The sequence below is a fragment of the Gopherus evgoodei genome, chromosome 1 (genome assembly GCF_007399415.2).
Source record: "Gopherus evgoodei ecotype Sinaloan lineage chromosome 1, rGopEvg1_v1.p, whole genome shotgun sequence".
Lineage (NCBI taxonomy): Eukaryota > Metazoa > Chordata > Testudines > Testudinidae > Gopherus > Gopherus evgoodei.
In genome coordinates, this window is record NC_044322.1 from 6,305,578 (window position 1) to 6,331,896 (window position 26,319).

Sequence of the window (26,319 nt, forward strand, 5' to 3'; positions counted from 1 at the left end):
GCTCCATGCATATGGTGGGCACCCTGGAAATGCAGAAGGGATGTGGAAGATGTCATTCCATCATCCAGGGAGGTCATTCACTGAAGGATGGTAGGGGGCATTGCAGGGCAGTACTGAGCAGACCAATTGCAACCGCAGCACTTTCCAGCTTCATTGGCACTAAGGGATGGCTTTCCTCAGAGCAATCATAGTCAGTGGTGGTGTGAATGTTAATTGTTGCAACAAATTTTGTATGTGAATACCAGGTGTGTTACAAGTATCAGAGTGGTAGCCATGTTAGTCTGGATCTGTAAAAGCAGCAAAGAAGTGGGTATTCACCCATGAAAACTCATGCTCCAATACATCTGTTAGCCTATAAGGTGCCACAGGACTCTTTGCTGCTTTTGCAGGTGTGTTACAGTCATGTCAAGAATCTGCAATGCACGAACATTGTAGGCTATAATATTCTAAATATCTGTAGGGTAACCCTAAGTATAGCATAGAATATTAGACATATTTACAGGGTAAATTCCAAGTTTTTTTTTAACTTTGTAAAGTGATCTGCATCTCAAATATACTACTTGAAAGTATATTTTTGAGAACTAATACTGTGTTATATCTCCACAGGTATCAGTGATATCTCCCCTTCTACGAGTTTACCACCTCTTGTTGAAGGCCAGCTGCGCTGTTTTCTCAAGTTAACAGTCAGTAAAATCTTGTGGATGGTGTCTAAACCGCCTATTTCTGTTCTCATCCGAGTGAGGTGGTGGGGGGAGACATCAAATGGTACGCTGTTTAATCCCAGGAATACTTCACAGACTGAGCAAAAAGCAGTAAAAACCACCACCCGCTATGCAATTCGCTGTGGGCCAAAACAGTTTGCCTCCTACCTGACAGGTACAATAGCTGTATCCTCTGTATTAATTTTTCAGTTGAAATTGTTTGTATTATGGCATCAATTCAGTAGACTTCAGCAGGAATTGGGAAGTGCATCAATAAGTATTAACTTAATTTTATTTTTACTGAATCTAAAAGATGGTTTTATGTAGTGTCTCATGTTTGATATTTCAAAGGGTATTGCATTTTTATAACTCTCAGGAGAATCATCAGAATAAAAACTGTCTCATGCTACTAGATGTTCTTAAATATCCTTGTAGACTGATCATGGCAAAAGTATTCAAGAGACAGAGTAGAGCTCTGTGTCTTCTAGTCAAAGAATTGTCACAATAAACATCCTGTGTTTTTGCAGCTAAAATGTCATGAAGACAAAATAATCCTGTCAAGTGCCTTTTAAAAAAAACCAAAAACTTTAAGGCCTCAGTTCTCCAATAAGCTCTGTATCACCTTACACTTGTATGAACCTTACTGCAGGATTGGGGTCTTTCCTCACCAGTTGTTGTTCCGGCCCGTCAGGGTAAGCAGCTGGCGTGCTGGGACACTTTGTTTACTTAGGTTTACCTCCGTTCCTGTGAAGGCTCAAGGTAAAACAAACCATCTTGGACCACCAGCGGCTTATTCTGATGGCCCGGGAGCCAAAGTTTGCTGACCCCTGAATTATAGGGTCGGCTTATGAATGGGTTATAAAAAAAATTTCCATTTTTACTTATCCATCTGGGCGGGGGGAGAGTCGGATTATAAACAAACCAGCTTATGATCAAGTATATATGGTAATTTTTTTAGTTAATTGCATTTTCCTCATGAGATTAATTGACAGCCCTAATTTTAACTGCAATATTATTGTTGTTCACAAAGAGGTTTGTTTTTTAATATGTTGTCTTATACCAGATCTAAGTTAGCTGTTCCTGTCTCCTGTAGATATGGGTGTTCTTGTACTGGAGATAATTACCAAACCTGACCATCTTCCAATTGGCCGAGCTCAAATCAGTGGACTATCACAACTATCTCCAAGCCACCCAATCAGTGGCTTTTTCACCATTATTTCACCAACATCTGAGAAACTAGGAGAACTACAGGTAGTACTGAAATCTCTTTCTCCACAGCTCACCTGAGCCAGCCAAGATTTTAAAAAATTGGTGCCTAGAATTAGGCTTCTAAACCTATATTTAACCTTAAGTATTTGTTTTTGAAAGTCCTGCCCCTTGGCTATATTCCCTTGAAGAAACTGATCCCTTTGATTGAAAATGTGTAATACGAACTAACTGCTTGTAAATATTCCAGAGATTAAACTAGTATCTGACATAACTGTATCAACTACATAGCCTCTAATATGGAAAATGCAACATGCCACATAATATGGAAAGTGAAATAACCGTAGAATGTTTGGTGCATTTAATTAAAAAACATTCTTCTCACATTGTCTTTTCAGGTATCTCTCGTCTTAGAGCCCTTGTCTGAAACCTATGACAGTAGCAGCTCCATCCCAACCACAGATGTGAGTTTAGACATTGCTGCTTCTGCTCAGGGAACCAGAGGAATGACTCAATCCAGCAAGACTCCGTTTCTTGCTCCAGCACAACTACATGGACCGCTTGGTATGGCTGGAAGAGAGTCTGTTAACAGTAGCAGGGCTGCTACTCCAAGGTAACTTTTTTCCAGATAAAATAAAGGAATTTCTTCTCATTTCAGATGTTTTATTAAGCAGCAGCAATGTTTTTATGACTAAGGCTGTAAGAAAATCATGGGCCGCGATTTTGTTGTGGAAACAGCAACTTTATGTAGCTTCTACAAATTCGAGTGGTGTTGTGACACTATGCTCCAGGTCACAACGCCACTCACTCAAGTTAGGACCAACTGCCCCTCCATCATGCTTACCTTCAAGAGCCAAGCAGGAACACACAGTGTGTCTTTTGTGCTGACCACACCACAACCACAACTCTAACAAACTGGCTGCTATTTTTGAACCATCACAGCTTTCTTACAACCTTATGTATGATTTATAGATTAAGAAGTACTTCCATGTGTAGTCTAAATCATGTTGTAATTAGGCATCTAGCTAGGAAAAGAATAAGGGGCCAGATCCTCAGCTGGAATAAACCTGCAGAGCCCCACTGACTTCACTGAAGCTATGTGGTTTACATAAGCTGAATATGTGGCCCAGCTGTTCTAATTATAATCTGAGTCAGCGTATTTCATGGTGCAAGTGTAAGAACAGAAGTCAGGATTTCCTCTTTGCACCCAAATACAAATATGTCACAGTTTTCTTTGAGGTGGGGAATGCAGTACTCTGATTAAGGAATGTGCACAAGAGTTTGAGGAGCACTGTATTTACAAATCAACTTTGGTTTTACTAAACTTTATCTTTTTAAATAGAGGAATAGACCACTTGCTCTTTCAAGAAAATTCTGAGAACATAAAGAACAGTTTATCTGGGTCTCAGCATCGTCTGATTTTACCAGATGAAAATTTAAAAGTGAATCCTCCAAAGAAACAGACATCATTTCCCAACCGTTCTGATCTTGAATTGCAAGCAGGAACACCTATGGGGAGCCACAGTAACGCACATGTACTGTCTTCGCACAACCCAACTACAAAAGACCTCCTTTCAGGTTTGTAAATATTAGCCATCAGGGTTTAGGTTTCATTTGAAACTGTACAAGCTCATTAATATTTCGGCTAGCTGGCATGTGGTACAAACTGGTGATCTTGTAGGACTAAAGGCTTCAGGATAAGTGTTACATGTAATGTTCTAGAGACAGTATTTGGAACTTAAACTGACAGAACACTTTTATATTCAATACATAAAAAAGATTTAATTTAGTGCTGGTGGCAGGTGGTCTGATTGTCCATATAACGGGTATAGCATGGGCAGCAGTTGTACAAACTACCTCATCTCTGACCTGGAGGAACAAGAAAGGAATATCAGTCTCCTAGCCTATTTAATCCTTGATTTACCTGCTGAGATGGCTATCAAGAGTGCAAACTGTGTAGTGGGATTTTGTGTTTTGTTTGTTATCAGCACTTGTTTGATAAGAATGGACTTAGATCACTAACTCAGTTGCCATGGGCCACCAAATCATCTGTCCATTGTATTTACTGAGAAATCTTGAAATTGGACTGCTAGTGACAAACCTTTGGATATCAAGCCAACCTTCCATGGGTTAATCTGGCAACTGTACCTGCCATACCCTCTCCCTACCATCAGGTTCAGTTTATCCAGCACAAGTGAGTTGTCCTTCATACTGCCCTGTGCTCAAGGCTGAAGTAGAACTGCTCCCTCTTACTCCCCATTGTGTTATATGCTTTATGATATATAGCAAACTTGATCTCCAATATGACAAAGGCTCTTTATAATGACAGATAGAGACATAAAACTTACATCTGGCATATTTACTTTATGTTCACATAGCTTTTATATTTTAAATTAATTTTTAATTTTGAGTTTTTATTCTTTATTTTCCAGCTCTTCTGGATCAAGGCAATAAACTCCGCAATGCCATGGCTGTTTCTGCAATGCAGTTCAGCCCAGATACTGATGTTGAGTTGAATGAAGTACATCCTTCTGTAAAGAGAGACACCTTCAAAGCAACAGCAAGGTAAGCTTGAAAGAGGGAGTGTTTTGTACTTCCAAGTCATTATCATATTTTCCTATAATGCTGTGATTTGTGTCACATCTGTCAGTATTCTTATTCAAACAAGGGAAATTAAAGCCCTGGTGTAAATAAGCTCCTACATTTCACTCACCAGTTCCAGTCCATGTTGGTAATGAATTAACGTCAGTACCATCTGAAGGTCATTCAGTGATCTGTCTTGATATGATTGAGTAGTTCTGTCCGTGATGCACTGGCATCCACAGTTGTCACCTTTGCTGGTAGTTTAAGCAGAGTCAAAAGGTTACATGAATTTAGAGGCTGAGATATCCAATCAGGCCTGAAAGAGATCCCACAGTTTGAGGCAGGTTGGTAGGGAGAAAGTTCCAGCGCTGCTTCCTACACTACATTTGATTTGTAAATAAGTAGAGGATTTCAGTCTTCCCAGGAATGCTGATCAGGTACCTTTCATGAGCACTCTAAAAAAAATAATAATAAAAAGAGAGAGAATGAGAAAAAGCATAGAGAGCCTGCAACTGCTATGTTTAAACTGCAGGATTGGGTAGCACTTTTGGCACATTTTAAACTATACTTACAAGTTTGGATCAAAAATTGTAACTTGAAGCAAAATCTACCTAGTGTTGTATAACAGAATTTGTCCTTTTTGTACTTAAGGAGTTAAAATGCAAATAGAAACACACTGTATATAGGTTTTAATTTGTATTAAATAAGAGAGAATCTGTTTATTTGATAGCTGAAATGAATAAAATCTAGAACAAACCAGAAACACTTATTATCCTTACTCCTCCTCCTCGTGATTCCTCTTCACTGGAATACCTGTCATCCAGGAGCCTTAAAACCTTGGACCCTGATGTCATATCCACTACTGAAGATCCACTTCTCCTAGCTTCTGAATACACAGGCCAAGAATTTGACTCTCATGCTGAAAAAAGAGCAATACACCTACTTCTGGGCGGGTGAGTGCCATGGCATGCACTGAGATGTTATCATAAACATTCCCAGAATGACCCAGATATCTCCCTCTTGTATTATACGGGATTCTTGTTGAGTCAGCGCATCCTTGGAAATATTTTGGAGTCCTGGGTTATCAGGTGGTGATAAGTATTTTACACTTTGAGTTTGTGCCCACCTTAGTTATGAGAGTCTTGTTCAAGCAATATTGCTGATGTTGTTGGAAGACTAAGCACTGTTTCTAGTGCAAAGTGATTGTATCTGGCAAAGATACTGGGAAAATATTAGGCAAAAAAATATACAATCTAGACTTTAAGCAAAATAGAGAGTGGCACTAGTTATATTTACTCTTTGCCCTATTATTAAATTGCCTCTTCTCCACTCTAAATCCAAAGAGTTGCTTACATTTTTATGTATCAGAGGGGTAGCCATGTTAGTCTGGATCTGTAAAAGCAGCAAAGAATCCTGTGGCACCTTATAGACTAACAGACGTATTGGAGCATGAGCTTTCGTGGGTGAATACCCACTTGCATCCGACGAAGTGGGTATTCACCCACAAAAGCTCATGCTCCAATACGTCTGTTAGTCTGTAAGGTGCCACAGGACTCTTTGCTGCTTTTACATTTTTATGTGGCTTTTAAGTGGCTTTTCAGGATAGTATATACAATTTTCCCCATTTATAATTGCTTCCTTTTTGCATTTTATTCAGTTAAATAGTGAAGCCAAGTCAGGTCCCTCATCCTGCAAAGATTTTTATATATTTTAGTACATTTAATAACTTAAAAGTTAAATTTAAGTAAAAACTTAATAGACATGAGTAGTACCATTGACTTCACTGGAGCTATTTGCACATATAAAATTAAGAACGTGCTTAAATCTTTGCAGATTCAGAATTCTAATCAGTTTCCCTTTCTGGTTTTCTTGCCACTGTGTTCTTGTATTTTCCCCCTTTGGGGGAAAGTTTAAAAAAAAAAAATTTGCCAGCAAAATCAGTGAAAATCTTTCTTTTCACTTTTTTGTAAACTCCCCTTCCTTTTATTTAACAATCTAAAGCAGGGGTAGGCAACCCATGGCACACGTGCCAAAGGCAGCATGCAAGCTGATTTTCAGTGGCTTCCCGGGTCCTGGCCACCAGTCCGGGGGGACTCTGCATTTTAATTTAATTTTAAATGAAGCTTCTTAAACATTTTTAAAACCTTATTTACTTTACATACAATAGTAGTTTAGTTATATATTATAAACTTATAGAAAGAGACTTTCTGAAAACCTTAAAATGTATTACTGGTATGTGAAACCTTAAATCAAGTGAATAAATGAAGACTTGGCATACCATTTCTGAAAGGTTGCTGACCCCTGGTCTATAGTATTGGAGGAATATCCAGATTTTACTTTGCCGCTTGTGAATGGTATCATACTGACAGCCTTGGAAAATGCAGTTGTTGCCTAGCCTCAGAACAGAGCTCAAGAAGTATTCCACTAATGTACCTTTACCCTGTTCCCAGTGAACAATGTGAGAGTTGGCTCTCCATGTCCATCCAAATCTGAGTGTCTGAATGCTATCATGACATTTAGATGTGGTGAAGTTGTGTGGTGAAATTGAGAGCTTTCTAATGGGAAGTGGACTGACATTCACTAGCTCATCTCACAAAAGTGGCAGGTTTAAAATACCATCTTGTGAAAACTTTTTTGAAAGTAGGTTATTAATAATGTTTGGGAAAATGGGATGCTTTTTTAATTCAGGGCATTGGTAGTGGGGCATGAAGCCTTTCACTTCTACAGTAGATCACTAGCAGATATCCAGCCAGGTTGATAGTAACCGAAAGTTGTTTTATCTGGTAGCTATTCAGTGACTTATTCGACCTGCCACTTCTAAGTCCTTCCCCCTTTTGACAGTTTTAGAAGCAAGGCCAAAGACTCTGGCCAATGGAAAGCCCTTTACGTCAGTGATACTCAGTCCTCAGTGCTTCAGGAGCCAAATTAGCGATCAGCATTACCCAAAAGAGCCACAGTAGTATCGATTTCATTCTTTCATTTACAGTTATATCTCACAGCAAAATTACTGACCAATTATTCTACAATTGGTTAATAACATAGCAAATGCATCCTGATAGGTTAATAAGTTAGATAGGTTAATAATTAAATCACACAGGGTTTTAATATCATGTGCTGCAAAAAACTGCAGTAGACACATTACAGAGACACTTTGCGGTTCCCAAGCCTCAGTCTGAGTATCACTGCTTTATGAGTTCTGTCCAGATCAGGTCTGAGACACACTGTGAGGGGAACTTGTTTTGTTTCTGCCTGTGCCATATCTCTTAACTGAACTCTTCATTACTGTTAGGCACTATCTTCACTATTGCTAGTTTGAACATCACAACTAAGTTCAAATCTGGATATAAAGGTGGCTGTTCTATAAACAACGCAATTCGAATTGATTTGAAACTGCTATATTAAGAGGGATATTTTTTCCTCCTCTTGTGTCCACAGTGCTGATTTATCCCCTGTGCATTTCTGGGATGGGACAGGTTCCCCTCCAGAATCTCTCTCTTCAGGAAGTGAGGTGTATGACAGCGAGCTGAACGATCCTCACTATGACCAGAGTCTGCTGGAGAATTTGTTTTACACAGCTCATGTAAGTGGGGGACAAGGAGAATATGCTTAGGCCACAGTGCTATAGTAAAAGAAAATCAAGACATCAGATCAGAAGGAAGAGAGACGTTTGAGTATCTGTAAGGCGTTTTTGTAATGTAACCTATAGAAGTTTGCCACTATATTAAAAATTACATTAAAAACTGATAAAATAACATTATTAAGATGACGGTCCAGCACTCTCATTGGGAAATGCCAGAATAAAGATTGCCCATACAGCATTAATTTTGTCCCCTCTGAGTATGCTTTTGATTGTCTGATTACATGATCACATTCTATTTTTCCCACCCTCGTTTATTGTGGCTGTTGTGTACCTTTTGTTGGCATTGGTCTTATTAAACTTTTATTTTTTCCAATCTCTCTCTTTAGAAGTCTGATACCAGTTTAAGTGACTTCCTCAGTGATGATGAGGATATTATATCATCTAAAAAAGTAATCAGGACAAAAAAGCTTGTGAAAGGTGACCACGGAAACCATCAGAGGTCACAGAAAACTTTGGATTCTAGCATCTCTGATCAGAAAGAAAAGGCAACAGAAATGAAACCCAGGTGAACAGTTCAGTTACAGACTCCTTGGTGTGCAGTAGCCTCAAATCATAAGTTGCCATTAGCAATAATCATGCGGTGGTTCTCAGCCTATGGCTTGTGGCCCAATCAGCACACAGCTGTGGCCCACATGACATCCTCAGGGCCATACAGGTAATATTAGATGCAGCCCACGAAACACATGTGGCCCACAATGGTAAATAGATTGAGAACCACTGCACTCCCACGCCCTTTCACTTGCATATAATGTAACAGTGCTTTGAATAACCAATTTGATTAAGAATTTGATGTCCTTCTGTATGATGGAATCCAGAGAGTTACCATACATCATTTAAGAAAATCTAACCAGCTGCTTAAAGAGATACAGTCAAGTTAAAAATTATGTTTGCAAAACAAAAGAAGTATCTACCTTTCTAATAATAATTTGCACTTTTTGAATGACTAGAAACAGAAAATATTCTAAACCAAAGTTGCTATTTGTTTTCTGTAGTTTGTTTACTTTTTGTATTTCCTTTAGCTTGCATAATGAAGAGGAACGCTTCCATTTTCATTTTTGTTAATAGCCAGTTTCACTTTAAAGTTCTTCATGCAATATTTGGGCTGCCTGCGTTGCAGAGGAGTGAAAATCTGACTCCCTTGGAATTTAAAAACAAGTAAACAAAAAATAAGAGCATGTAAACTTTTTATAAGCTTGTTTTTACAAAAGCTAGTTCTTAACTGCATTTGAAAGGACAGTGTTCTTTTAACCAAATGTATGCATTATTTACAAAGCCTCTACAGAAAGCATGTTACCACAGGCTTCATAAAAAAATAAACAGAAGGCTCAAGGTATCTTGCCTGACTTACAATAAAATCTACAGCTAAATCTGAAACAAATAAGAAAAAAATAGAGAATAAATAAAACTCTTAGCATAAATGATTGTCAAACAGTCAGAGAGGAAGTTTCACCAAGCAATACGGTATTCACGCTGGGAGTAGCTTCACTGTCAATCTCATACACTGTTCACGGTGACGCCTCTCAGTAATCCAGTTAACCAATTTAATGATACACTAAACTTTTCTTGAAACCCAAATCAGTATACTTCCTGACTTTCTAAGTGGCTGTGCTGCTGTTCCCAGATTCCATACCTGCTGCTATCATTGCATTCTACTCTCTGCAGGTGAAATTCACTTCTGTGGAGATGCAGCACAAAAAGCCTACATACCACTAAAGCCCTCAAGATAGAGTTTACATGGTATGTAAGTGGTCCATAGGCCTGTTGCTGGTCCCTTGCACACAAGTGAACTTACTTTATGTCTGTTGCAGCATCTGCACCCTCTGACCAGTGTCACAGGCTTCCTGAACCTTTTCTTGTTGCAGAGCTGAGTTAGGAGGGTATCCTGTCTTATGCAGTTAGAATTGCATGGAAAGAAAACGTCTGCACTTTTCCTTCTTTATATAGGTGTATTTTAAGTACATAACACATTTTAATATAGAAGCCAAGTTCATTATCTTCAGTTTACATACTTTGACTGTAAAGCGAGAGTAGAAAACTTGTGATGAAAAGTGTAGTACAGTGAAAAAACAAATGTGCGTGTTCATGTATTGTGAACCATTTTTTAAAAAAAACACCCTGCCAGCCTACAGTTTTCCCTTAGGGTTTTGCTGCAATGAATGTTTGTCTAAGCTGGATTCTCTGCTTTAACCCTTTTCAGCTGTTCTCCTGCTAGACCACTACCACTTTCTGAAGCTCCCACAGAATGCACAGAGGAAGGACAAGCCATAACCTTAAATGTGGATAGGCTGGCATTGCTGGGTCGAATACACTTAGCCAGAGTCATAATAGAAAGCTTGAGAATTCCTCCTGAAAGCACCCAGACTACACCAGGCAAGAAAAGCTTCACAGGGAAACCACCAAGACCAGCATTAGCTACAAAGCGGTAAGAATTAGTATTTTTATGATTTTGTGTGTGTGTGTGTGCGCGCCTTTGTTGGATTTTGGAACCAGGGTTCTCAATGCTGGTGTTTTGTTCAATAGACTTTATCTCAAGAGTCCTGAGGTTCTTCCTCTTCCTCTCCTTGTCTTAAAAAGTAACACATCATAGACTTTTAAACAAAATACAATGATAAAATATGCACCTTTGTAGCTATGTTGGTCCCAGGATATTAGAGAGATAAGGTGATTGAGGAGTGCTGTCTCTCTTAAAAGTGTCTCTCTCTAACCAACAGAAGTTGGTCAAATAAAAGATATTACTATGATGGGATCCTCCAAGGGTGCATACTGGGCCTGTGCTACCTCTGTGCCCCCTTAACTCTCTCCAGCCTGGTCTGTCTCTCACAATGCCTTGCTAGTGACCAGCAAGCAAGCCCTGCCAGGTGCTGTTATCACTCAGCACAACAGCATGTGGAGCCCCACACCCAGCTATTTTGCATGAATGCTCCCAGAGCCACCCATGAATCACACAGAGAAACGCATCAGCCAAATCCTCCCCAGCACTGTACCTCAGGAATATACCGTCTAATTTATTAATTGGCTCACCACTTCAACAGCAGCAAGGGGACATACACCAGCATTTGTCAAACCTGAGCAGATTTGCCCCCACACTTCGTACCAACTCGCTGGTAAAGATAAACAGTTAAACAAATGCATTGACTGTAAAAGATACCTTTTAAGTGATAGTCAAAAAGTCAGTTAGTTACCGAAAGAAATAAAATATAAGCATGCAGTCTAAATTCTCAACCCTATTAAACTGGGCAGCAACTAAAAGCAGTTTTTCTCACCCCACTGGATATTGCAGTCTATAGTAATACAGATTTCTCCTTTGAAATCTGGGCCAGTCCTCTCAGTTGGAGTATCAAGTCTTCAATGTTGTTGTTTGCAGTGTAGGTGGGTGAAGGGGAAAGGCCCAGTATGTATCCCACTCTGTTTTATACCCTCAGTCCATGTGTTTGGAAAACACAAGTCTTAGGTATTGCTGAGTCTCTCCAAGCAAGGCTGAGCAATTCCCCTGGTGTGGCCTCATTCAGGTGAGTCACTGCATTGTAGCTCCTTTGCTGGACGATACACTGTTGATGGGTTGTTTCTCACATAGAATCATAGAAATGGAAGGGACCTTGAAAGGTCATTGAGTCCAGTCCCCTGCCTTCACAGCAGGACCAAGTACTGTCCTTGACAGATTATTTTGCCCCAGTTCCCTAAATGGCCCCCTCCAGGTTTGAACTCACAACCCTGGGTGTAGCAGGCCAATGCTCAAACCACTGAGCTGTTTCACATCCCGCCTGGGTGTTGGTTACTTGCCTTGCTGTTGCTTCTGGGAAGCTGATATCTGGCTGATACCCAAAAACATGCTGTAAGTTGGAAATGTCTACACTGGCAGAGTTACAACACTGGCAGTTACAGCGCTGCTGAGAGAGCGCTGAAATGAAACCGCTGTTGTGCGTTCACATTGTCTGCTGCCTGTGCAATAGCGTGTTCACATTTGCGGCACTTGCAGTGGTGTTCAGAGCAGTGCGCTCTGGGCAGCTATCCCACAGAGCACCTATTCCTCTTCCCACAACTCTTAGTGTCAGAAGGCAGATGGGGTCTTGGGGCATCCTGGATCCTGTCCTGATGCCCCATGATGCATTGCTTTACATCCCATCAATCCCTGTGCTTCTGTCCACATCGGCACCATCTTTCCACGGTTGGTGTACTGTGCGCTCTGCCTCTTCCACCTGCGGGAACGGATCCCACACTGTTGATCAATATGCTGCTCGTTCTCACTAACACGTCACAAGTGGCAGTGGTGTTATTCCTTAAACTACAAAGGCAAGAGGAGTGCGACATGGAGCTTGCCACATGTACTAGTTACAACACAAGATTGCTTGTGACATTCACGGACATGCTGACCACAGTGGAATGCCACTTTGGGGCTCGGGAAACAAGCAATGAGTGGTGGGATCACATCATCATACATGTCTGGGATGACAAGCAGTGGCTGCAGAACTTTCGCATGAGGAAATCCACATTCATGGGACTGAGTAATGAGCTTGTCCTAGTCCTGCGGTGCAAGGACATGAGAATGAAAGCTGCCCTGTCGTTGGAGAAGTGCATGGTGATTTCACTGTGGAAGCTGGCTACTCCAGACTGCTACCTATCGGTCACTGACCAGTTCGACGTGGGAAAGTTGACTGTTGGACTTGTGTTGACAGAAGTGTGCGGGGCCATTAATCGCATCCTGCTGCAAAAGACTGTGACTCTGAGCTACATTCATGACATTGTAGGTGGCTTTGCACAAATGGTCTTCCCTAAATGTGGAGGGGCAATAGATGGCACGTACATTCCAGCTCTGGAATCAAACCACCTAGCCACCGAGTGCATTAATCGGAAGGGGTATTTCTCAATGGTTCTCCAGGTGCTTCTGGATCACTGTGAGCATTTCATGGACATTAACTCTGGCTGGTCTGGAAAGGTGCATGACACATACATCTTTCGGAACACTGGCCTGTTCAGGAAGCTGCAAGCAGGGACTTTCTTCCCAGACCAGAAGATCACCGTAGGGGAAGTCAAAATGCCCATTGTGATCCTGGGAGACCCTGCCTACCTCTTAACTCTAATTTAACAAATGTTGTTCTTGGATATTGTGTAAGTAACAATATTGCATTATATTGGAGAATAAATTTATTTTCATCTCTGTAGTTCTTTAACCGAGTCTCAGTAGCAATAAAACGTGCAATAAAAAAAACTGTAGTCCACTAATATTGAAGGAACCATGGGCCCAATAATGTGGGCTTGTGGACACTGTGGCTACAAAGTTTATTCCTGTTGTGTATGGCCTTAGGGGCACTACACCACGGAAAGCCTGGGATCTTTAATTCTCTTTTTCATTTGTAGCACTTTCTTCGTTGAGTACCACTTTCCAGTGGGAGTCTCCAAAAATGAAACGGGACAGATTTCCCTAACAACAGAAGTGATTCGCATAGCTTCAAGTAAAATCACAGGCGAAGGTAAGAATTTTTTTTCTTTTTTCTTAATCTCAACTGTGTTGAATTCTACGCCTCTTAAAAATTTATTAGCTCTTTCTGATATTTTATTATGCTTTGTGGAAGGGAGACCCAAAACATCCACTTGTGAACCTGCATAAGTTGCATCTAACCCAGGATAGTTGGTCAGTGCACAGGATCCCGGGGACTTTGGAGATGGAACACTCTCCTGCAGGGAGAGAGGATCTAAACATAATTGAGTTTAATTTTAAAAATGAAGGAATAAATTAGATAGCAATAGCAGACTGTTGCCCCCAGTGGAAAACTTAACGCACAGGTATGGCTGAGCATTGTACTCCTGCAAAAGATAAGTTAGTTTCCATTATAAGAGAATTGAGTAGCTGAAAACTCAAGATATTCTATTTTAAGGTTCCAGCAAAAACCCTTGACTCTGATCCTCATACTCCATCCACTCTCTTTGTATGGCCTGAGAGATGCACAGAGTACTTGCGTGCTATCTTGATGTGGGCTGGAACTTCCTCCCCTGGAGACTTCACACATGCACACTAGTCCTGCCCACCCTCTACATACAGACTGAAGATTTCTCTGTTGCTTTTCAATTTCATGGAAGTCCAGACAAACACTCATAGCTGTCAATCTTCCTTACAGTGGTGAAATTTCAACAGCGGTTTGTGTTCCCTATTCACTTTGGTGGAATGATGATAGAGCACTGGTGGAACTCTGATCTTGCTTTCAAAATCTATATGAGAAAAAGCACACAGGAAAAGGTACTTGCCACGAGTTAATCTGTGTAAGCAAATATGTATGTGTTTTGGGCACTCAAATACTTTTGTACAATCTGATGTCCTTTGTACATTATCTGCAGTGCTGTATTGGAATTGCTCTAATCTCAATCACAAGACAAAGACAGACAAATTGATGGCATCCAAATGGGCTGCTGCTTTAATAAGTAATAACTACTGAGCTATTTTAAAAGGGGTTGAGGTATGTGCAGTTGCTCTTAGGGAATAATATGGTGTTCCTCTTGCTATCTCAGTTCAAGACTGAAAAGCCCAAATATGTTTTCCATCACCCTTCTTTAAAATCATGGTATTGCCATTTAAGGAATAGGGGATGGATTTAAGCATTAACCATCAAACAGACATGAGTAATCCAGCATTTCTCAATGTGGTACATATCCCAGTGCTGCTGCATGGAAGGTGTATACATAAGAACACACAGCAAGGTTGAAAGGGGGCATGGCTGGTTTCATTTTCTTGAAGGAGGAACTCAGCTTTCAAAAGCTTGGGAAACACTAGAGTAACCTGTGCATTTGAAAAATAAAATGTATATTTCTTTTGGATAAATGGGTACATGTAAATAATCACATTCACGTAATCTGCTGCCTACAGAAAATCAGGGAGCAGGGTTAACTCAGTTCAGATTTTGTTATAATCTGCAATAACATTAAACATACCATTCTCCATCTGCCCTCATAATCCTTTTCTAATGGAAAACGATGAATAATTTGTCTCCTTGGTAAGTACAAAATCATATTCCATCCCTGGAATCTTGCAGTGATCCAGAATTCTCACAGAAATTGAGATCTCCCTGTTTCCATCATCTCGTGGTGATTCCTGGATCAGGAACTAATGGAAACCTTAGTTCTATACAAGCTGGGTTTGTATTACTATAACACTGAGACTCTGTGCTGAGAAGGAGAACAGTGGTGTACAGGCGTCTTCAGGAGTTGTCACTTCACAATTACTCCTGAGTTTCTTCCTGATCAGCAAATCTTTCAGAAATCTTAGAATTAATTTCTTTTTTTCCTGTCCTCAGCCGATGCTAATCGGCTCATCAACTCTTACACTGCGGAAGGTAATCCAGTCCGAACTGCTCACTGTCAGCTGTGAGCTACCTGTGGAGGAAGAGGGAGGTCAAACACAGCTTGGACCTATAAAGGTAAATAAATTCCCATAAAATGTTTGAGCTAAATCATCTTCTATGGTTATATTTTGGTGGCTGAATATCTTTTCTTTTTTTTTTCTTAACTCTGATGCCACATCTTAAAGCTGGAGGTTTGTGGGTACAGTAGAGTAGAACCCCGATATATATACACCTCTACCCCGATATCACGCGACCTGATATAACACGAATTTGGATATAACATGGTAAAGCAGCGCTCGGGGGGCCTGCGCGCTCCGGCAGATCAAAGCAAGTTCGATATAGCGCTGTTTCACCTATAACGCGGTAAGATTTTTTGATTCCCGAGGGCACTATTATATCAGAGTAGAGGTGTATTTTACAAAGGCTTTAGGGAGACACCTGTAACCTTCTTAAAACCAGGAATTCTAATTATAGTTCCCCGGAGTACAGTATAGAACCATCCAGTTGAGGGGAAGGGAAGGAGGAGGAAGTCTACCTGGGAATTTCAGCCCTACAGAGCTGGGGAATCCCTGGGGAATATAAACAAAGGTTGATTCGGTTACTTTTGTAGTCCACCAGAATGGCAAGTGTTTTCTATTATAAGGCTTGGAAAAACCCCGCTGACCAGGGTGAGTAGGCAGATCCTCTTCTCCAAAGAGCAGGGGAAGCTATGGAGTAGAGTGGCCAGGGAACTGACCTACTTGCCACTTAGTGGCAGTATAGAGATTGAGGCCATTTGTGTATGGGCTGAGTTTGTGAATAGAAGGATAAGCATGACTGTGTTGGTTACAAGGGAGAATGGAATGGGATAGTGTGAGAAAGGAGAAGAATGGAGGGAGGGATGAAGGAATGGATGAGAAAGGAGGAATAGAATGGGGGGGACATACAGTGGATTGTGCAAATGACAGGAAAGAGAGGGAATGGAGGGAGAGATTTGGAGACAAGTAAAATGAATGGGGAAATCCAGTGGCGAAGGAGGAAGAGACAGAGAACAGGAGGAAGGAAGGGGAGTGTAGAAAGAGGTGCCTTAAATGAAGAGGGGAGAAATAAAGGGAAGGAAATATTACAAAACAGAAAAATTAAACTGGAATAGTCATTGAAAGATGAAGGCAAAGACAAAGATACCATAGCAGGAGAGGGGAAAAATGAAGGGAAGAGATAGGAAGAGAGAAGGAAGTACAAATGAAAGGGAGAAATTCAATGCCAAAGTATTGTGATCAAATAATGCTATATAATGTGAACAAAAATCGTGTATAGACACGCCCAGATAAAGTGCTCAATGGGAGATAGTTTTGTTTTTTTTTTTAACTGTGGCTAGTTGGTGTCAAGAAAATTTTTCAAACTGTATTATTGTATATGTTTGAAATTGTACAAGTTTTCTTCATTTTGTGTGTGTGTGTGTTAGGGAGGTATCACTTTATTCAGCAAATCTTTCTGTAGGATTTCTTAGAATAAGGGTTGAGGTTCATGATCAACATACATCCATGAATGAGCTTTTAGGGTTCGGTAAGGAAAATTAATGCAGCTGTTGAACCAAGTATGCTATATATTTCTGACTTGATATTGCTGGCCCTGTCCTTCATAGAGGGCAGATATTCTGATTAAATACTTTCTCCTTATATAATGCAGGTATCGTTGGAGCTTGCAGCTGACAACAAAGACTTTACCAGAGCCAATGCCAGGTCAGCTAGTACTGTCCAGCAAGCCCCAGTTTATGCCATCAGAAGTCCAGGGATTAAGTTACAAGAAGCTGACAGAAATGTTGTACATGCAAAAAGCCCTCGGCTTTTGAAAGAAAGTAACCAGGACTCCTCAAAGAGAACAGAAGTACCCAGAACAGGGGCTCTGCAGTCACCACCATCCATGGCAACTGTCTGCGTTCCTGCGTAACCTGATGACACAAATCAATGCATCGGAAGAGGATGGATTATTATTGCAATGGATTGTTAATGGTGCCTGATGGAAAGGATTTTATTGCTGAGAACTTCTGGAATCCATGGTTCCTGTAATGTGTATTTACACAACTGCAAACTGTCAGCACAGAAGAGGTGGCAACAAGATCTGCTGTCATGTGGGTACAACACAACCTGCCTTTAGCTTTTCTCCAGGCAAGTCACACACTTCCCCTGTTATGCTGTCTAAATTGCCTATTCCGTGAGGGGCAAACTTTTTCCAAAGCCCAAGTTTGTATCTTAATACAAGCCATAAGGACTTCTCTGACTATCTCTCTCTGATGTATTAAAGTGCTCTTATTACTACTTTGGTCATACCACAAACTGTGAAATGCAGGTGAGTGTGTCCTGGAATTGCCCAAACAGTAAACAAGACCTTTAAAATACCAGAGGAAAGTAGGCAAGGAAGTCCATATATAATAAAGCAAGGAAAAGAAGGCAACTACTCTTTGTGGGATGGGAAAGAGATGCTTAGAATGTTGTGTCAAATGCTGTATGGTTGGAGGGATGACTTTATTTCTTTATAATCCTGTATTTTGTTTTATCTTCAAATACTATATGCGTTAGTCAGCACAAAAGCTAGAGTTAATGCAATGTTAAGGGAAAAAAGTCTCAGCCAGGAAATTCCAAAATGTTAGACTTCTGTTGTTACACAAACCCAGCTATGTTTCACATACACCTCTACCCTGATATAATGCTGTCCTCGGGAGCCGAAAAATTTTACCGCGTTGTATGTGAAACCGCGTTATACTGAACTTGCTTTGATCCACCAGAGTGCGCAGCCCTGCCCCCCCCCACCCCAGAGTGCTGCTTTACCACGTTATATCCGAATTCGTGTTATATCGGGGTGCTTTATATCGGGGTAGAGATGTACTGTTGTATTTACATCATTTTGACCAAATTGTTATAGCAGAAATCCCACTTTTTTGTTTTGTTTTCTTGTGGTTTTTTCCCTTTAAAAATATCAGGAATGTCAAATCTGTTTTCCCCAGTTTTATTACAGGATTCATTGGGAGTCTTAGAGATGTGAATTGTGGGAGTCCTCAGGCCTTAATTGAAGATGTGGTTTCATTGAAAGGCATATCAAAGACATATTTTTATCCCAAGTCATTTCACTGGTATTTATGATAAATAGGTGTTACGCTCCCCTTCATTCCCCCTCCTCCCCCCCAAAAAAATAGTTTAAAGCAATTTGAATAAAAATCACTTGCCATCTCAATCACACCTTTTTTTGCATGGTACGTTTTCTAATTCTACCAAAACTAGGTAGACAAGCCTGAACTGAATTTTTAATTTGGATCTCCAACTAACAGCATTCAGACCACTAGGGAAATCTTCCTCTGTTAAAACAGAATACTCTGCTTTTGACAAACAGCTTCCCCTTCTGTTTTAATGCAGTTTGCTTCATTTACTAGTTCTGCAGTAAACTCTCTCCCATCCCATAGGTGATGCCTATTTCGTTAACTCCCAAACATCTGGAGAGACTCAAGAACAATGTAATGGTTATTGAAGCCTGGAACAAGATGCGAACCCCCGGATGCGACAGACTACTAGGATTGGTGAAGCTTCCTCTGCATCAATTTTACATGTCATTCAAGTAAACAGGCTCTTGAATTTTTGTTCTGTTTTTGACCAGAGTGTGGGGTATGTGCTGACCAGTGGCAGGGGGAAGAAAGGGAACGTATGTCCTTACAGCAGCCTGCAGCAAGAGTCTGCTCTGCATTATAGGATTCAAGAATTGAGGGCCAGACTCTAAAACACATGTTCTTGGTCAGACTGGAAAGGCTTTGTCAACAGTGCAAAATGTCTGATCCATATAATTGCTAAACTATATTCTCTGTTGGGACTTTGCTAAAGTAACATTGATATTAAGTCTCCGATCCTACAATCAGATCCTTGGAGGTGGATTCAGAAGTCTGTGCAGAGCCCACTTCAAAGGGGCACTGCATGGGTGCAGGAGTCTGCCATAGCTGATGACTGCAAGGTCAGGGCCTAGATTTGTAACAGTAAAATCTACAAGACAAGCAACAGTGGGCCCACTGTTGTTTACTAATGTGAAATGTATGATTTTCACTGCTTTAAATCCACCATTCGCACAGCATTGTTTTGGTGCAGAAACAAGTAAGAGGTTGACCAGTGAACAGCCCATAGAAGAAATGAAGACAGCTGCGGTGCTGTCCAACTAAACCAGCTTAACTCATTCTGTTTGTAAGAAAATATGTCTGTAGCAGATCAACCTGACCATTCTCAAAGAGCAAGCCGTGGCTTTCATAGTTATCATTAGTTACATTGGATTAGAATAGAAATTGATATGTGCACTATAAACAATATTCAGTGCCTTCCACTTGTTTCAATCTGTCCTTTCCCAAACTGTTACTGAAATAAGCAGGTGATCTTATCCTTAAGACTACCATGGAACTGTCAGTTTACATAGCACACAGGTTAGTGCTTCTAATATAAAAATGTTGTCTGAATAGTTCAACTTCAGGTGGTCTTTCCTGAACATTTCTTTTTTCCTCTTTTGTTTAGGGGTTTGGTTCCTTCCTTCTTTCCTTCCTTAATTTAATGGCAGCTTAGTTCAAGCAATACCTGCCTAAAGTGATTTAAAATTGATCAAAATAAAGGACACAAAATATATTATTTTTAATTCAAGTTACTGGTTCCTGATGTTTCGGTCAAATTAAACAGAGGAGCAAATCAGTTAGTCTTCAGTTAGGTGGAAGGTGCTTTATTATTCAGTTCCGTGCACATTAGACACTGGGATTTATCAAGAAGTAAATACATGTTGCTGTGTCTTCCAACTACTACCACTGAAGGCCTTGGTGTTTCTGTGGAACACTCCACTCTCACTCATCTTTGTGTTCTTTTTCAGTGGTTTTAACTAGTAAAATCATACACTCAGTGGCTGTTTTTGTAGTCTAGTGGCAGTATGCTGTGCTCCTCAATGGGGATCTTTGGACAGGTTCCTAATTCTCATCCTTCATTTGCTGGGCTGGCAGTAGTTGAAAGCACTTCACCTCATTTCCCAGAGACCACTACTGCTAGCTGGTGAAGTTAGTTTCTCCTATCCACCAGAACGCGGAATCAGTATGATGTGAAGCCCAAAGATCGGGGGAGGGAAAGCAGTCTCCTTAGCTGTGATGGGTCTTTGTAAGACCAAAGTTTTTTGTTTGTTTGTTTGTTTTTTTAAAAAAAGGAGGGGTTAATACATTGGCTTGTCTTATTGCCTTAAGGGCTTAAGGTGAAACGAGTTATGTCTAAACATGTGATACCTTAGTGGCTTGTTCTGATAAGTTTTTTCCTCTCCAGAGACCCCAAGATTTCTCGCCTGCTGCTTCAAGCTCAGTATCCAGTGGTTGCAGTGGACAGCTATATGTCTGTGATAGATGTTTTTACAGGCAATAAAAATGGGAGCTTAAGGGTCATTCTGGCAATGGGTTCAGCTGATCAAATAGTGGCACTGCAGAGACTAAAAAATGAAGAAGAAACTGTACCTCCCATCACGCCGCGGCCTCCCCACTCTCTGGATCCTCCCCCTGCGAGTCACTTAGTGGTATGCTCTCATAACTTCTGTTTTGGCTTTTAGAGACTCATTACATGAGAACGGCCAGACTGGGTCAGACCAAAGGTCCATCTAGTTCAATATCCTGTCTTCCAACAGTGGCCAATCTCACCTTGTTCAGTTTATCTTTGATAAACCCAGGGTCTCTCGTCTTTATGTTTTGTTGGAGCCCATCTTATAGTGGATTGTCACATTGTCACGCCTCATTCCAAGCAATGGCACAATTGCCGTATCTATACTTTGCTTTTATTTCCTGTCCTTTCCCACCCTTCCCTGTTTTGTGTCTCCATTCCTGTTTATCCCATTCTCTTGTTTTTTTCCTCTTTTTCTTTTTTTCCTTCGTTTTAATTTATTGTTGCTTCCCCCACCTGCACACCCACTACCAGGAAATCATATTTTTGTGTCCATTAGTGGTTCTCTTGGACCTGGACACGTACTCTTGCAGCTAAACTGTGTTGTGAGAGGAGACGCGTGTAACTTGGGCTGATGAACTGCCTTTCTGAGCCTGTAGCCCTGTACGTATGATCTCATGCTTTGTCCAGCTGTATTATGGACCATGTGTCTCAGGAGCAGGAAGGAGAGCTTAAAGAAGCTGCTCACAACAGCATGTTTGCAGTGGAAATCGGAGCAGATCCAGGGTCATATAGCTTCCCATCATATCAGTGCTGACCCTCTCCTACATCCCCACTGCTTCCGTCTAGATTAGAATAGTCTATAGTGTCCATCATTATAATGTCTAAGACCTGACCCTCTGCACCATGTGCACCTAACACAAGTCTGGTATTCTCCCAGAGGTCTCGCTCCTGAGTTTGGGAAAGACTTGTATGAACAGTTAGAGTTGGGGGAAGGAGTGTTCCTCATTTTCTAGACAAAAGTTGCTACAACATTTTAAATGTTTATATAAACTATAGAGGAAATGACTTAAAGCAATGTCAGTGTCAGGGTGATGAACCTCATCTTCTCATTCCCTTAGGAATGTAGCTCTTGTACACTATTGCCAAGGTGCTTCTCTTGTTCACAGGAATTCCCTTTATCTTATTTAGCAGTTGGAGAGAGAGGTGGAAGGACTGATGGAGCATGCATTTGAGATTCATGTGGGGAACGTTAAAGGGCTCACTCCCCTACAGTCCACAGTCTGGGGAGAGGCTGATTGCTATGTGCAATACTATTTTCCAGTTCAGGAGCCTGACTCCAGTGTGTTACAAGGGACTGAATTGTATGAAAATGGTAAGTTTGGTTGTGATAGGATTTTGTTTAAAGCATTGCTTTAGCTAAGCGTTGTTTGTTTCTGTTCTAGCTCCCTGGGTACAGTGTCTGTATCTCTGTGCTTCCCTGATATGGCTAGTGCAGCAGAAAGACAATGTACAGCTAACTTTGGGTCAGCTCAACAAACTAAAAGCTGCACTCTTTGAGGTAGATGTTAAGACTCCCACTGATTTTCAGTAAAAGGTATCTGGTCCTATGTCCATTGATTTTTAGCACCTTTCACCTGAAGATCCGAAAGCACTTTATAAACTTTGACCCCAATCCTGCAAAGATATGAGCATGTGCTTAACTTTACACACAGTGAGTAATCCATTGATTTCAATGCAGACTTCACATGCATAAGACTTTGTAGGAAAAAGTCCATAAACTGACTTAGACTATTTAGGGCTTATTTCACTTTTACAGTAGCTGAAATATGGCACTTGCTTTAACTGAAAGTCTTAGGACTGAATGATATATGCAGTTGAAATTGCAGGGGAATTTTAAGTATATATAAAATTCCTGAAGCGGGAATTGGGACAAGATACCTGGGTTAATCTCTCTTCTCTTGCTAAAAGAGCTGTGGGCTAGTTCTTCTGGCAGTCAGAGGTTTACGGTTGTTAGTGCTTTGTACCTCTGATTTCTGTCTCATCCAGAAGACAACATTTCCCAGAGCACACTGAAGAACAATTGCTGTGGAATTAGTTCAGTGCTATTTTTGAGTCACCAGCACTACATTCTGTAGCATCCAGGTATTTCTTTAAGAGTTCCATGGGGAGAGAGTTTGGACAAAGAGCTTTTAAGCAAAGTCACAGTAGGTTGTTTTCAGATTACAATCTGAGTGCTTGCCATCTTGTTCCTTGGATATATAAAGTTGGGATCAAATATTTAACTAGCTTTGTTTGACTTTGTAGGCATTAAGTTAAAGGCTTTCCGCTCAGCAACTACTTTGTGCATCCCTGATCCCATTTTTAATGATGAGCATCATCATTCCCTGTTGGTACCTGCTGATGTCCCAGTACAGAGGCTCCTGCTCAGTGCATTCTCTCCACAGGGATTAGCAGGAGGAGGAGGAATCCAGTTTGAAATCTGGTGCAGGTACAGAATAAAGATCCATTTCCTCGCCACTCAGAAAACAGTGAGACTAGAGAAGTGACTAACAGTGAAAATCTCCTGCCAAGCAATACATTAGTGATGTCACTATGGAGTATGCATTTTATTCCTCTGAAAGATTGCGTTTAGAGAGGGAATTTTTACCTGATTTTTTCCAGAGACACTGATCACCTGATTCTTTGACATCACTGGGAAATTGTACTTTCACTTTATAACTAGTTTAATGATCTTTGCGTTGGGTTTAAATAATCCGTGTGTCCTTAAATTCCCTTTCTTAATAAAGTGGCATATGTGTGTTGTTTTATGCTGCTATTTTATTGTTTCTTTCCACTGAGCCACTGATTTTTAGGAGACTGTAGTGTGAATGTTTGTTTGCATATAATGAGTTTTGTCTTCTGTATATCTTACACACTGTATGACCCTCTACTGCTCATCACAGTCCAAAGAAAAGGCTTGGCTAATACATAAGCTTTGCTGCAGCAAACTCAGGCTCTTGTGAGCCTAAAAGAATGTGAGCCAACTGAATGTGTAATAGAGCCAAGGACCCATCACTGCAAGCATCCTGTGGCCTTTCTCCAAGTTTCAAATCTAGAAACTGTCAAGAAGAACCTATCAGCAGATCTCCACTGTTGGTGCGGTGCTCAGGCACAGAGACTGCTAGGTGCCAGACAGAATACATCTTTCTGTAATAAAATCAGCACCTCAAGAATACATCCAGAAGTAGATGGGAAGCCAGCACAGAAGAACAGATATAAAGTCCCTGTGACAGTGTGGATTGCTAACCACGCAAAGATTGTTACTTTCTCCATCAGCTGAATTTTCAGTTGACAGGACCTAGCACAAGTGAAAAGGGAAGGACAAATTTATAATAATTACCAAATTCATGACTGAAAAAATGCATCGTGGACTGTGAAATCTGGTCCATCACGTGCGTTGTCCCGTCGTGTCAGTCTGTCCCCTCATTCTGCCCCCGTGTTAAATCTGGTCTTTTGTGTGCTTTTACCCTGTACTATACAGATTTCACAAGGGAGACCAGCGTTTCCAAACTGGGTGTCCTGACCCAAAAGGGAGTTGCAAAGGGATCACAAGGTTATTTTAAGGGAGTCACAGTATTGTCAGTCTTACTTCAGCGCTGCCTTCAGAGCTTGGCGGCTGGAGAGCGGTGGCTCTTTCCCGGGCGCCCAGCCAGCAGCAGTGCAGAAGTAAGGGTGGCAATACCATACCATGCCACCCTTACTTCTGCACTGCTGCTGGTGGCAGCTCTGCCTTCAGAGCTGGGCTCCTGACCAGCAGCTGCCACTCTGCAGCTGCCCAGCTCTGACGGCAGTGCCACTGCCAGCAGCAGCGCAGAAGTAAGGGTAGCAGTACTACAACCCCCCCCTAAAAAAACCTTGCACTGTGCCCCCCTACACACACACTACTCCCCACAACTCCTTATGGGGTCAGGACCCCTACAGTTACAACACCATGAAATTTCAGATTTAAATAGCTGAAATCATGAAATTTATGATTTTTAAACTCCTATGACTGTGAAATTGACCCAAGTGGACCATGAATTTGGTAGGGCCCTACTCCTGAAATCACAGTTAAGTGTGTGCATGTTTTTTTACCTTTCTCCTGACTTGATTATTGTTCACTAAATGGAATGCATTGGCTTTAAAACTAGTTCATATCTATAGAGCACAGTTAAAAACTGTCTAGTCATCATTTTCAAATTTTCTGTATTGCTGGTAAACTGGTGCTCCAAGAACAAACTTCATGGTATTGTTACTGATTTTAAATCCTTTTTTCATTGTCTCGCAATAGACTCTCTTAGTAATTTACATATATTTTATTGTTTGGTCTACTTTGTGCTCGTCCATTCTCCTGTTTTCTTTTAGATCCCAGTTTTTACTTGAAATATTGATAGGTGACCTGTGCCTGTCACATCAGTACAGCTGTAGAACTATCATATCTGGAGTATTTGGAATATTCACCTTTTTGTGAAATTGCCCTTGTGTGGGTTTCTCTAAATATAGGAAAATATCTGAAGATGTGTGAATTAAAGCTGATGAGCATTCAATCTTGAGAGCCAGTAATTACTACAGCTTGACCAAAATGTCACGGTTGATGCGTCTGTGTGTCTTGCGCAGGTACTATTATCCTAATGTCAGAGATCAGATGGTTGCAAAAGGGACCTTGCCGTTGTCACGCCTTTGTGCCATGGTAACAATGCAACACCGTGAAGAAGTAGGGATACAGACCTTTACTCTTCCGTTAGTCCCGAGAACCGAATGCTCAGAACTTTGTCCACGATCCTCAGGTAAGTGAAGACATTCTTTTCTTTTAAAAAGTGAACTGTGTGTGTCCACTGCCAAGGAGAACAAGAGAAACTCACCTTGATTGAAGCCTAATAATAATCCAGCATATTGATCCTACCAGTCCAAGATGTCAAAACTCACTGTTGGAAATCAGTGACAAAACTTCCTTTGACTTCAGTGGGTGTAGGGTTGGGTGTATATTGTATTTATTTACTAGAAAACTGTTTGAATGAACCAGCCCTGGGCCTACCACATCTCACTGCCACATGAGTCTCCAGTTTGGTCTCCCACTTCTCAGACCAGAAAGGAGGAGGGAATTGAAGCAATAGGCTTAGCCTATGGCAGGGGTCGGCCACCTTTCAGAAGTTGTGTGCCGAGTCTTCATTTAATCACTCTAATTTAAGGTTTCGCGTGCCAGTCATACATTTTAATGTTTTTAGAAGGTCTCTTTCTATAAGTGTATAATATATAACTAAACTTTGTTGTATGTAAAGTAAATAAGGTTTTTAAAATGTTTAAGAAGCTTAATTTGAAATTAAACTAAAATGCAGAGCTCCCCAGACGGGTGGCCAGGACCTGGGCAGTGTGAGTATCACTGAAAAGCAGCTCGCATGCCGCCTTCGGCATGCGTGCCATAAGTTGCCTAC

At 40.9% G+C, this 26,319-nt stretch overlaps 1 protein-coding gene across 1 annotated transcript in view; it reads left to right on the forward strand.

Moving 5' to 3' along the window:
- Positions 1–26,319, forward strand: part of C2CD3 (C2 domain containing 3 centriole elongation regulator) — an 84,116-nt gene that overhangs the window by 1,085 nt on the left and 56,712 nt on the right. Inside the window, 21 exon segments of the mRNA XM_030556984.1 lie at positions 607–876; positions 1,795–1,952; positions 2,306–2,520; positions 3,250–3,485; positions 4,340–4,472; positions 5,315–5,443; positions 7,926–8,070; positions 8,457–8,635; positions 10,328–10,552; positions 13,486–13,598; positions 14,244–14,362; positions 15,414–15,536; positions 17,130–17,386; positions 17,388–17,435; positions 17,437–17,573; positions 17,576–17,605; positions 18,896–19,049; positions 20,762–21,005; positions 22,058–22,241; positions 23,174–23,357; positions 25,505–25,674. Coding sequence (XP_030412844.1) covers positions 607–876; positions 1,795–1,952; positions 2,306–2,520; positions 3,250–3,485; positions 4,340–4,472; positions 5,315–5,443; positions 7,926–8,070; positions 8,457–8,635; positions 10,328–10,552; positions 13,486–13,598; positions 14,244–14,362; positions 15,414–15,536; positions 17,130–17,386; positions 17,388–17,435; positions 17,437–17,573; positions 17,576–17,605; positions 18,896–19,049; positions 20,762–21,005; positions 22,058–22,241; positions 23,174–23,357; positions 25,505–25,674 — 3,453 coding nt within the window.